Genomic DNA, 13,323 nt, shown 5'->3' on the forward strand with positions numbered 1-13,323 from the left:
CACTTGTCCATACCGATTCTGTAAAGAAGCTGTTAAATTAAAATAGCAATTTCTGTAGAGTCTTTCTCATCCCTTTCCAAACATCATACTTTAGCTGCGAATGAAATACATTTGAATTCATTGTAGTAATGCAGGAAGTGCATTATCCACTCTGCACAAAACAATCTCCCATAACCAGCAAACTGATATTGACCAGCTAATCTGTTATGCTGTTGTTGATTCAGGGATAATTATTAGCAGAATACCAGGAAGAATTCTGCCTTTCCACGAAGGAGTGGCATTGAATATTTTACATCCACCTAAGAAAGCAGAAAGACTCTCAAGTTAATATCTCTTTCAAATAGATGCATTCTCTGACAATGATACTCTGGTGTGTCAATCTTGACCTTTGTGTTGAAGTCTCTGGAGTAAGATTTGAACTCTCAACTTTTAGACTCAGTCATCCTCCCTGCTGCCCTGTCAAATTTTCCTTTAATTTATTGACTTCTGTATTTCCAACACAACAAGAGTGATCCACTTCAATGCAGTTTTCTTGGCTGTAATATGCATTGAGGAATTGTTGGCTTTTTCCTTGAGTGAACTCAATGAGCACACCTGTATAGTATATATTAAGAGATACTTCCTTTGCTGAAGGTTGAAGAATGAGTGTTGTATAACTAATTATAAAGTTTGCTGTTCAGGACACTCTAACTGACCAGACTGTCCAAACCTTGCTTGCAGGATGTCTATCAGGGACCTTTGGTTATGGCTGCCGCCAGATGTGTGATTGTCTGAATAACTCAACCTGCGATCATATTAAAGGCACCTGTTACTGCAGTCCAGGATGGAAAGGTTCAAGGTGTGACCAAGGTGTGTTTTCTGGTGCTACTAATGTGCATTATCCCCAGTTATAGTCTTATAGACATTGCTGAGTTATGAAGGACACCACACAACAACAACGAGGCAATATAATCTTTCAATTCTATATGAACTCCTTGTATGAACAATGCAACTCATCCAAGTTCTATTCCTTACCCTGCAACTTTAGTTTTCTCTCAAGTACTGATCCAATTCCCTTTTGAATTTTCCTCCACCATCCCATCAGTTAATGTGTTCCTGATGCTGATCCCTCAGCGAAAAAAGCTGTTGCTTGTCTCACCTTTGGGTTTTTTTAAATCTGTGTTCACCATTTTTCCACCTTCTAACAATAGGGATGTTTCCTTCCTGTCTGCTCTGTCCAGACCCTTGTTATTTTGGACCCTCTTTCAGATCTCCACTCAAATTCCTCTAATGTAGGGAAGAAAATCCCATATTCTCCAGACTTTCCCGTCACTTGTTTCTCGCATACTAGGGGAAAGAAGATCATTACACATTTCTGCATCCTCTCCAAGACTTTTGCATCCTCCCTAAAGGGAAGTACCTAAAACTGGTTCATGATAACCTCCCACTCTTGAACCCAATGCCTTTATTTATGAAGTCATGGAACCCATATGCTTTCTTTAAAACTTTTCTAAACTTGTTGCTACTTCCAAAACTTTCTGCAGTTCTGCATCCAGTTCTGTACCTGTCACCTCTTGAGAATTGTCTTTGTTCTGATCTTGCACCTTATTGTCTCCCTGCACTGCACTTCCTCTGTAGCTGTTGTACTTTATTCTGAACTCTGGTGTTTTTTTTACCTCATACTATCTCAGAGTGTAATGACTTGATTGTATGAAATCTAATGCAAAACAAGCTTTTCACTGTACATGTGACAACAGTAAACCAATTCCAATTCCTATTCAGATTCTTCAGTGTGAAATCTGTATTGAAATTTCAGTCCCTAGAAGTGTATTAGCAAAGGAGTTTTTCATATACTTAACCAGACTAAAAGACTGTCTTTGAGTGATAAGGTGATAGTTGAAGAAAATAGAGGAAATCTATACATTTATCAGTTCCTAACCATGTCACATTTTACCCTATATTCAAGAATATAGTTCTGATTGTATCTAACTGTTCTGTTCCCATTTGTGTTGTCCTTTTTTTTGCTCATCCCACTAATTCTGAATATTTTGTATGGTGTTACGATGATGAGGTGGGTGGTTGAATCTGCTGGCTCCAGCCCTAAGACAGTCAGGAGAGGCTAACCAGCAGTCAGGACAGTTGTAGGTGTTTGATTCTTGTTAATCCAATCTCATGGGAGTTGCTAACCTGACCTCGATGATGTTGCTCCCTTTAACACTAGTCAAGGCATGAATATTCCCGCACCGACACCTTGACACACATATTGACTGTCACACTTCCTAAATGATCCACTGACCCTGGTAAGAATGAATCTCTTGGCCTTGTCTCTCAGTCCTCCACACATTACAGGCCATCCCATATTATGAACCCCTTACTTATGAACACGCTACATGATTGACCATAATTTGAAAGTCTGATTGTTCTGAAAGTCTGATCGGCAGAACTAGTTTTCTTCCCCTCTAGTTTTAGTGATTGTCTTTTTTGTTGGTCTCGTGCTTTTGATGCCACTCATTACAGTACTGTAGGATTATGGTTATCATATGGAATGATTTATGTGTATTTCTGATTAATAGACAAAATCCATTTATAAACACTTGTCAAAATGGAACCCATTCGTTACCTGGGACAGCCGCTATCCTGTTGATTACGGAAGCTTGCTTTGCATAAACTGGCCACCACAATCCAACAATGAGCACACCAATCAAAATCAGGTTTAATATCACTGGCATATGTCATGAAATTTGTTGTTCTGCTGCAGCAGTGCACAGCAATACATAATAAAAAAACTATAAATTACAATAAGTATGTATTAAAATAATAAGTAGTTCAAAAAGAAAAGATACAGTAGTGAAGTAGTGTTCATGGGTTCATTGTCCATTCAGAAGTGTGATGGCAGAGGGGAATAAACTGTTCCAACCATACTATTTTGACTGAGAAGCACTTTTGGACATCTTAAAATGGATGCGAAGGGCGATTATAGAAATGTTTACTTTCCTTCAATGTGCTGACTATGGAATGGTCATACTTTACTTACAGGGAACAAAATTTTGGAGTAAAGATGAGGAATCTAATCCTTGCACCCCTCACCAACTAACCCACGTCCTAACAGGCACCCACGCTCCAGCCTAGACAGAGCTCATTCCTGCACTTACCGTGCGTTTTCATATCACTCCAGTCATTCTTTTCTCCTCCCCCAATCCAGCAGAAGATGCAAAAGCGTGAAAACACAAGCCACATGCACAAGGACAGCTTCTTTCCTGCTGCTATAAGACTATTGAACAGTCCCCTAGGACAATAAGATAAAGTCCTGACTTCACAATCTACTTTGTTATATCCTTGCATTTTATTGTCTCTCTGCATTGCACTTTCTCTGTAATTGTAATGTTACATTCTGCATTCTGTTATTGCTTTTTCCTCCTCCTGTTTCAGTCTATTGATGTTGTCTAAAAGGCATGAGAGACAGTGTTTTTCACTGTACCTCACTACGTGTCAATTATAAACCATTTACCATATTCCAGCTGGTGTTATCATTGTGGGAAACCTCAACAGCCTTAGTCGGACCAGCACGGCCATTCCGGCTGATTCCCATCAGATCGGGGCTACAGTGGGGATTGTCATCCTCCTCCTGCTGGTCCTCTTTCTTTTGGTTCTCTTCATCATGTACCGGCGCAAGCAGAAGGTGAAGGAGACCAACATGGCAGCTGTAACCTATGCACCAGCCCTCAGAGTCATGAACACGGATTACGCCATCACGGGTGAGAAACCTTTAGTGCCAAACTCACATTTCAAGTCTTAATGAACCAATCAAATTCATTGTGAAGCGTAAAGATGTATTGGTGGAGGAAGACCTTTTAGTCCTTTGAGCCTATTCTGTCATTCAATGAGATCACGATTGATGTCACACACTCCATTTTCCCTACCTTTTCCTCAAACCACTTCATACTTAGGTTAGCATGGTCTCAAATTTAAAATTGCCAATTAACCGCACTGGTCTGCAATATTTTACTTTATTATGTGTAATTCTGGCCTCTCTATTACAGGAAGGATGTAGAGACTTTAGAAAGAGTTCAGAAGAAGTACTACTATAGTTCAGAGAGGATGAACTATAAAAAGAGTTTGGACAAACTTGGGTTGATTTTTCTGAATGGCAGAGGCCGGTGGGATTCCTTACAGAAGCTTACATGATTATGAGAGTCATCGATAGAGTAGACAGCAGGTACCCTTTTCCCAGGAGCAAAATGTCTAGTACTATAGTGCATATCTCTAATAACAGAGGGCATTAAAGATGAGAAGGGCCAGGTTCAAAGGAGATTTGCAAGAGAGCAGCGGATGTTTGGATCATACAGCCAGTGGTAGTGGTGGAAGCAGATATGGTAGTGGTGTTTGTGAGGCTGCAGGAAATGCAGCGAATTGAAGGATGCAGATCACTTGCTGGCAAAAGAGAGTTAGTTTGGTTTGGGCATCATGCTCAGCGCAGGCATTGTGGACTGAAGGGCCTGTCCCTGTGCAGCGATGTCCTATGTTCTAAATTTAATAACTTGGCATCAAATGCCATTTGTGAAAATGAGTTCCAAATTTCCTCCACCACCTCCATACATACAGAGTAATTTCCTGACTTCATTCCTGAAAGACCTGGAACTAATTTTGGGATTGTGGCTTCTAGTCCAAAACTCCACAAAAAATTTACTTTAGTATCTTAACTTCCATCAAGTCACTCCTTAATCACCCTCCTTTCAGAGAACATTTGATGCAATCTCATCAGCTAAAAACAGGAGATGTCTATTCAGTCCTGTCAAGCTTATAGTTTTAGATCTGTGACCCTCAGTACCAATGAACTATCACTGATTAGCCATTTTTAAATGGATTCTCAACATCAAGAACATTCTTGGGGACAGAGTTTCAGGTTTCTGCTACATGAAGTAATTCTTACAGCATCACCCTGGAACTACTTAGCTCTGATTTCATTTATTCTGGGCTCCTTCCCTTCAATTCTGCAGTAGGAAGTACTGGGAAGCATGCAGAGGTAAACATCGACTAGTGCTGAAAGATCAGGTACTTTCTGGTCTGCCTGAAACGTGTTGGTTTTCCAGTGCAAGGAGACATCTGTAAGAGAACGTTGCTGACTGGCACATTACAAGGTGAAGGATTATTTGCCAAGGGCCACCCCTGACACTTGCTGGAGCCACCACAAAAGTTTCTGTGGGCGAGGACCACGAATTTTACCATAAGACCATAAGACAAAGGAGCAGAAGTCGGCCATTCGGCCCATCGAGTCTGCTCCGCCATTTTATCATGAGCTGATCCATTCTCCCATTTAGTCCCACTGCCCCGCCTTCTCACCATAACCTTTGATGCCCTGGCTACTCAGATACCTATCAATCTCTGCCTTAAATACACCCATTGACTTGGCCTCCACTGCTGCCCGTGACAACAAATTCCATAGATTCACCACCCTCTGACTAAAAAAATTTCTTCGCATTTCTGTTCTGAATGGGCGCCCTTCAATCCTTAAATCATGCCCTTTCATACTAGACTCCCCCATCATGGGAAACAACTTTGCCACATCCACTCTGTCCATGCCTTTCAACATTCGAAATGTTTCTATGAGGTCTCTCCTCATTCTTCTAAACTCCGAGGAATACAGTCCAAGAGCGGAGAAATGTTTCTCTTATGTTAACCCTCTCATTCCCGGAATCATTCTAGTGAATCTTCTCTGTACCCTCTCCAATGTCAGCACATCCTTTCTTAAATAAGGAGACCAAAACTGCCCACAGTACTCCAAGTGAGGTCTCACCAGCGCCTTATAGAGCCTCAACATCACATCCGTGCTCCTATACTCTATTCCTCTAGGGACGAATGCCAACATTGCATTCGCCTTCTTCACCACCGACTCAACCTGGAGGTTAACCCTAAGGGTATCCTGCACGAGGACTCCCAAGTCTCGTTGCATCTCAGATCTTTGAATTCTTTCCCTATTTAAATAATAGTCTGCCGGTTTATTTCTTCTGCCAAAGTGCATAACCATACACTTTCCAACATTGTATTTCATTTGCCACTTCTTCGCCCATTCTTCCAATCTATCCAAGTCTCTTTGCAGACACTCTGTTTCCTCAGCACTACTGGCCCTTCCACCTATCTTTGTATCGTCAGCAGACTTAGCCACAAAGCCATCTATTCCATAATCCAAATCATTGATGTACAATGTGAAAAGAAGCGGCCCCAACACGGACCCCTGTGGAACACCACTGGTAACCAGCAGCCAACCAGAATAGGACCCCTTTATTCCCACTCTCTGTTTCCTGCCAATCAGTCAATGCTCTATCCACGTATGTAACTTTCCCGTAATTCCTTGTTAAGTAGCCTCATGTGTGGCACCTTGTCACCTTATCCACTCTGGTATGAATAGAATAATTGATGAAATAAGAAAAAAAAGGAAGTAATTAAGTCAGGTCCATTAATGATTTAGTTAGGAGGAATGAGAAGAGGCAATATGAATTATGGGACATAAGAACAGCAAGATGTGCACAGGTTCTAGAAAGTGGAACGGCAGATTGAGAAAGCAGTAAGTAAAGGATTTGAGATGAAATATTTACAAATTGGGGTCTAGAGCACAAGAGCAATTAAGTCATAATGAGCCTTTAAAAAGCATTGATTTAGCCACCACAGGAATATTACGTCCAATGCAAGATGTAAACATTTTGGCGAAGAGATTTACCTAAATTATTCTAGTGATGAATACTTTAGTTTGTAAATAGACTGGAGAAGCTGTGATCAGTGTCATCTGAACAGAAGGGGGTTGATCAAAGAGTGTGTAGGCGGAGTAGAAACTGCTCCTCTTAGAGGAGTGATCTAGTAGTGGAGGAGGTAGAATAAAGGTGATTTGCAAAAGAACAAGAAGCGACATGCAAAAACATGTTTTAAAGTCTGAGACAAGCGTCTGGAATGCATTTTCACAGAAGCAGAGGAGGCAGTTTCAAAAGGAAGCAAACCACTTGTCATTGGAGGGCCATGCACACAATGTTGGAGGTACTCAGGTCCGGCAGCACCTAGAGAGGGGAATAAACAGTTGATGTTTCAGGCTGAGATCCTTCACCAGGACTGGAAAGGAAGGGTGCAGAAACCAGAATGAGAAGGTGGAAGAAGGGGGAATGAAGTAAGAAGCTGGGGGGTGACAGGTGGAAGAGGCAAAGAGCTGAAGATGGAATGTAATAGAAGACAGGGGGCCATGGAATAAAGAGAAGGAGGTGGGAACCAGAGGGAGGTGATGGGCAGGCTGCGAAGGTGGGAGGAGGAGAAGTCACTGGAGGAACTCAGCAAGCTAGTCAGATTCAGTGGCAGGAAATAGACTGTTGCCATTTCGGGCAAACTGACCGCCTAGTCTGCAGTTGGTATGCCGATATAAACGTGCTTGGTTTGCTGAACATCTGTGTTCTGTCCCTTATGGCCATGTGGAGCCACAGATTGCCAGCCATTTTAATTCTCCCAAACACCCTCACAATGATCGTTCTGTTCTGGGCCTCCTTCACTGTCAGAGTGAGGCCAAATGCAAACTCGAGGAACAGCACCTCCTATTCAGCCTGGGTAGACTTCAGTCAAACTTTTCTCCATCCCTTCTTTTAGCCAGACACTCTTCCAGCACCCCCCGTTTAGTTCTTCTACTCATTCTAACTTCGGTATCCATACCACTCCTCCCCCACCCTCTGTATCGGTGTTTTCACCATCTCTGCAGCCTTTCACTATTTGCATTCAACACTTAATTGTCTTCTGGCTTCTAAAGTTATCACTTTATTACTCCACATTTCTGTCTCCACCATGCTTTGCGCTAATCAACTCACTGGCCTATCATCTCAGTCTAAATACCCCACCCTTTCCTCCCCTCACCCGTCACCCTTCTCCCACTCTACTGAGCATCAGTCCAGATGGAAGGGTTTTGGCCTGAGACGTTGACAGTCTACTTCCTCCACTGATGCTGAAGGTTTGCTGAGTTCCACCAGTGACTTGTCCTTCAGATCGCAGCATCTGCAATTGTTGGTATCTGTGGATTCAAGAGAAAGCTGGTTAAGTATTTCCAAGGAAAGAATATTCAGGGCTATGAGGGGGAGCTGGACTAGATGAACTGCCTTTAAACAGAGATAGTATGGACTCAATGAGCTTCCCTGCTGTCACCAATCTGTAGTTCTATGGGACACAGAGACTATTTACAATGAGTTTAGCATCAGATTTGAAAAACAAGCAGGGCCTCTCAGGAATTTCTCCAGAGCATGAGATTGTTTGGATTATTAGGCACTTTGCAAGGGCCAATATAAAGAAGCTAGATTTAAGTGTAGTAGCCATTGTGGGAGTGGCCATGGTGTGAGTGGGCCAGTGTTAGAGTGGGGAGCTGAGGTTTCAGCTCGAGAAACTTTAGCACGAAGAGGCAGAGGCTAACGTAAGTTTCTGGTAAATTTCTTTCTTATTGCATATTTAGAACAGTGGAAATGATAGCCAGGGCAATGGAGTCTTCCACTTGTGGGATGTGAGAGACAGGCAGACCTCCAGTATACCTGATGACCTACAGGAAGTGCACCCAGCTGCAGCTGCTTGCAGACTGCATTGGGGAGCTAGAGGTGGATGACCTTAAGATCATTTGGGGGATGGAGTGGTTGACTGACAGGAAATACAAGGAAATAGTTACACCTAATTTCTAGGACATAGGTAACTTGGTAACCATCAGGAAAAGGAGTTAGGCAGCCTGTGTGGGGTACCCCTGTTGCCATTCCCCACAATAACAAGAACACTGCTTTGTATATTATTGGGGTTCGGGGGAGGGGGCGACCTGCAAGGAAAAGACACAGTAATCTGTGGGAGGGAAATGGGGGAGGAGAGAGGTGAGCAGCAGTCTTAGGGGATTCATTGGCTAGGGGAACAGACATGAGGTCCTGTGGATGAAAATGAGATTGCTGACCAGTATGTTGCCTCACAGGTACCAGGGTCAGTCACACCTCAGATTGAGTCCATAGCATTCTGAAGTAGGATGGTGAGCATCTGGAGGTCATGGTATCAGTGACATAAACAAGAAGGATGGCAAGGTCCTGTGAAGTGAGTTCAAGGAATTGGGTGCTAAGGAACTCCAGGATGGTGACCTCAGCATTGCTACCCATGCAATGTGCTAGTGAGGCCAGAAAGAGGAAAATAATGCAGTTTAACATGTGGCTAAGGAGACTGCAGCAGACTTCAGATTTTTGGATCACTGGCTCTCTTCTAGGGAAGGTGGGATCTGGACAATGGGATGATTTGCATTAAAATCCAGGCTGACACTATACTCTTGAGGGAGTGCTCTACCACCAGGTGTGCGATCTTTAGGATGAAGCTTTGTGTTTCGTCTGGCTCTTCTCCCAAGTTCATAAATATGATTCCATGGCCTTCATTTCAAAGGAGTTCAGAAGGGTTCTTCCCAATATCCTGTGGCCGATTCTTATACTTTATCAACGTTGTTAAAAGTAGTCACCTAATCTTTTAAATTGATGCGGAGTGGAACTTCAATGACAAAATCAGATGTCCAAAAATGTCGCAATGCAGGGTCTCAATCTGAAATGTTAACCATTTCTCTGCTCCCACAGCTGGTGCCCGACCCATTGAGCTCCTCCAGCACTTTACTTTTTGCTCCTGATTCCAGCATCTGCAGTCTGTTTTGTATTAGAATGCTCAAATATGTGGTTAGGTATGAAATATATTAGCATATCAGTAACATGTGTTGAGTTGGCATACTATACTAAAGCACTAAATAAAGGCCAGGTAATTTCGTTTCATTGAATCAATGTATTGAAGTAGCCGGAATCCATATTTATAGACAACTTGGAGAAGAAATTTTGAGCGTAATTGCAAGGGAGAGGATATTTTCTGACTCCAATTGACTTCCTCTTTGTAGAAAATATGGCACAAGGAAATAGTGGGAATGGAAACACCCGCTATTTCTCCAATCCAAGCTATCATACCTTAGCCCAGTGTGGGAGTCCAGCGCACGCCAACAATTGCCAACACAGCACATCTGGAAAGGTAAAGCTCAGTCATACAAGCAAATTGGAATGCCTGTGGATTTAGTTACCATAAGCTGTAAGGTTTAGTCTGAACTACAGTTGATAGCCATCCTGCACCATCTGTCATGTGTCTCAGAAATGATAACAATTACAGTTTTGTGACCTCATCCAGTTAAAAAATGTGCACTACAGGAAAGTACAGAAGGAATACCAGATTTCTTAGTGCTGAATGTGTACAAGAGTATCAGCCACTGATGAAACTCGTCACCCAAGATTTGATTCCATCATCTACAACGGAGGTGCACCTAAAGCTGTGCAACGCATTTAATGCAGTTGAGCAGTGTTGAAAAAAATCAATCTTTGATATTTAAAACAAAAAACAAAGCTATGAGAAGCATTGGGTTTACCAAAGAGCTGTTGTTACTTTTGTGTACTGAGGACTCATAGTAAGTTATGATTTACAAATCCTCATTTACTATCCTTCTCTCATCATTATTAGTGCTTCATTTAGTTATTAAAACAAATTAACTGATCCTTATCTCTTTGTGGGAACATGCTGTATACATATTGGCAGCCGGGTTCCCTACATTGCACTTCGAATGTTCTTCATTGCCTCTAAAGATCTTTACAGTGCCTTGTGGATGTAAAGGGTGTTAAAGAAATGTACAATATTCACCTTTCATCTTCACGTTTCAATTGCTAGTTAGTACTTTCATTAAAAAGCTGCCAATTGTGATGGCCTTGCTAGGATGGGGATAAGACCTTCAACTTACCTTTTGGATGTCAAGGCTCGAGTTCAACAACAATAGCCCAGAGAAACTCTGATTTTTAAAGTTGAATGCTATTAAATTCTACTGATGATGTAATTTAATTGTCCATTTTTGATCAACAGTCAAAAAACAATCAGCTGTTCGTTAACATTAAGAATCTTAAAAGTCAGGGAAAGCGCGGCCCCGTTATGGACTACACAGCGACTCTACCTGCAGACTGGAAGCAAGGAGGCTACCCTAATGATTTAGGTATTTTGTTGTCTGCATTATTGTTAATTAAGAAGAAAGAAGTGGTGCAGGGTTATAATTACTGTAATGATTATCTTTTTGATTCTGAACATTTAATTTCTGGGATGGGACTGTTTCCAGACAGATCAGCATTATTCCCTGTTGTCTAGTTGCTACTTTTGAGGAACCATCTTCTTCAACTGTTTAGTAAAGATGCTTCCTGTACCATTGAATCAGGTTTGCGGGTCTGGCGAGTAAGACAGAAAACCCTGACTGCGAATAAATACATTAACCATTTTTTTACGAGCAGTAAAAATTTCGACCAAACATTCATGTTCCCCAAGTTACAGAAACTACAAAGCTGAATATTCAACAAGCATATTTAGCTAAAAGTACACGCAGAGCACATCTTCCCAAAGGCTGTGTGCACAGTTTGCCTTAAACAAAGGAAGAGGGAGCAAGCCTCTTCCACATGCTATTTTATACCCGGGATATTTGGAACAGGACACCAGGCGGCTAACCAACCAATGGGAAAAGCTGATGCAGTTTCTAAACTAACCAATCATGATGGAAGCAACTTTCAACAATCGGAATAAGCCACACCCCCCACACACTCTCTGTGCCACTTGGCTTCAGTAGCTGTAGTAACATACTAGAACATGCCAGATAAATCAACATAGATGATGTGAATAGTATTTCCAGCGACTAATTTAATTGTGCTCCAGATAGTTTGGCAGAACATTAAAAGTAAGAGGAGCAGGACAAGCCTACCTATATTGAGATCACAGATAATCTATAACCTACCTATCTTCCTTTCCCCTCATTCATTTGGGCTTTGCCTAACAGAAAGCTACCAGCTTGATTTAAAATTAACAATTGACCAGTGCTTGTTATTAATTGTGGAAGGGAGTTCTAAATTTCTACCATCCACTTCTGCAAATTCTGTGCTTTGCTTTGCTGGGTTAATCCTGAAGAAAAACTGACAGAAGAAAAGCGGTAATGGGAGTATTCCATCTGGCTCCTCGAACCTGATCTGCCATTTATTTAGACCAAAGTTTCTAATCTTTGGCTAAGCTTGATTGAACTTTGAAATTGCAGATTCTCCATTACAATTATTCTGCTACAGTCAGATAAAACAACAATCTCCACCCCAAATATATTCAGTGATTAAAGAAATCAAAGTTTTGCAATCTTCTGTGAGAAAAGTTTTCCTCTTTCTTTAATGAACAATTCTTCATCCTGAGACTGAGTTCCCTGGTGCTAAGGACCATTGATTTATCATAGACTGACCTTTAAAAACACACAGACTTGTAATGATTTTTCTCAGCCATCCAACGTTATGCAAGTCAGATCTCCCCCTCATTGTGATCCATCTGATTTCACTGTCCACTAATATTTGATTGTAGTCATTCAGTGCTTCAAATCTGATCACTTAGCTCAACAAACAAGATTCTTGAGGAATTCAGCAGGTCAGGCAGCATCTGTGGAGGGGAACATCGACTGTCCACTTTCCTCTGTAGACACCAGATTCCAGAATCTGATGTCTCTTGTGTCTCCTGTTCATTTAGATGATGACTAATCCATATCTTCCACCTATCTATCTACCTGGCTTCCATTATCCCACTGCTTAAACAGTAGGTCGGTAAATATTCAATAACCATCAGCCCCAATAGATTTTTGAGGGGAGTGTTCCCTTGTTTTCCAGTCTCCTTTGTGGACTAATTCTAATTCTGTTTTTGTTCAGCAGAGGAGGGAGGTTTTTCGTCACCTCCCCTCTCAATTCTTTTCAATATTTTAAACACTTACAGATCCCCAAATCTGCTACACTTGAGGAACCCTTTGCAATATGTCCCTTCAATTCTTTTTGTTCCAATAATATTCCAAGGATGATACCTTCTTTCTTAGATTTGCTTCCCAAATCAAACACAATTCTCTGGGTAATCTCTGTCTTGCCAAAATTGCTATCTCTCTATTGGTTAATTTTTTTTGTTTGCTCACAGGTGCCTTTAGTGCTGATAGGGGATACGTGGGAAAATCTCTGAAAGGTAAAATTTCAGATGGTCTACACTCTTCTGAGACACAGAGTTGAGTTATAGATAAACAAGCTATAGATTGTAACACCGAAACAATGAACTGTTGGTCTCCTCATTGTGGCAGGAGCTGTCTCTGTCTCTGTCTCTCTACATTATTGGTTCAGTGAGTGACCATTTACCACCAATCTCTACAGTATAAGTACATAAATTTTCTGTGATCGTGCTGGAATCAGAGACACTTTCACAGCGTTTATCCATCATATTTTAAATTCAGTCATTAAAATTATTGAGTGAGAT

General features: G+C 41.6%; 1 protein-coding gene across 2 annotated transcripts in view; it reads left to right on the forward strand.

Annotated features, from left to right (window-relative positions):
- The window catches only part of megf10 (multiple EGF-like-domains 10), a 171,780-nt gene that overhangs the window by 151,884 nt on the left and 6,573 nt on the right, over positions 1 to 13,323 (forward strand). The window contains exons 19-23 of one of the 2 annotated variants that reach the window (XM_072258063.1): positions 721 to 849; positions 3,498 to 3,734; positions 9,887 to 10,014; positions 10,888 to 11,014; positions 12,994 to 13,038. In XM_072258063.1, the coding sequence (XP_072114164.1) occupies positions 721 to 849; positions 3,498 to 3,734; positions 9,887 to 10,014; positions 10,888 to 11,014; positions 12,994 to 13,038 (666 nt within the window). The remainder of the gene's footprint in view (positions 1 to 720; positions 850 to 3,497; positions 3,735 to 9,886; positions 10,015 to 10,887; positions 11,015 to 12,993; positions 13,039 to 13,323) is intronic. The other variant, XM_072258064.1, reaches the window with a different exon arrangement.

Source organism: Mobula birostris, chromosome 5, assembly GCF_030028105.1.
Source record: "Mobula birostris isolate sMobBir1 chromosome 5, sMobBir1.hap1, whole genome shotgun sequence".
Lineage (NCBI taxonomy): Eukaryota > Metazoa > Chordata > Chondrichthyes > Myliobatiformes > Myliobatidae > Mobula > Mobula birostris.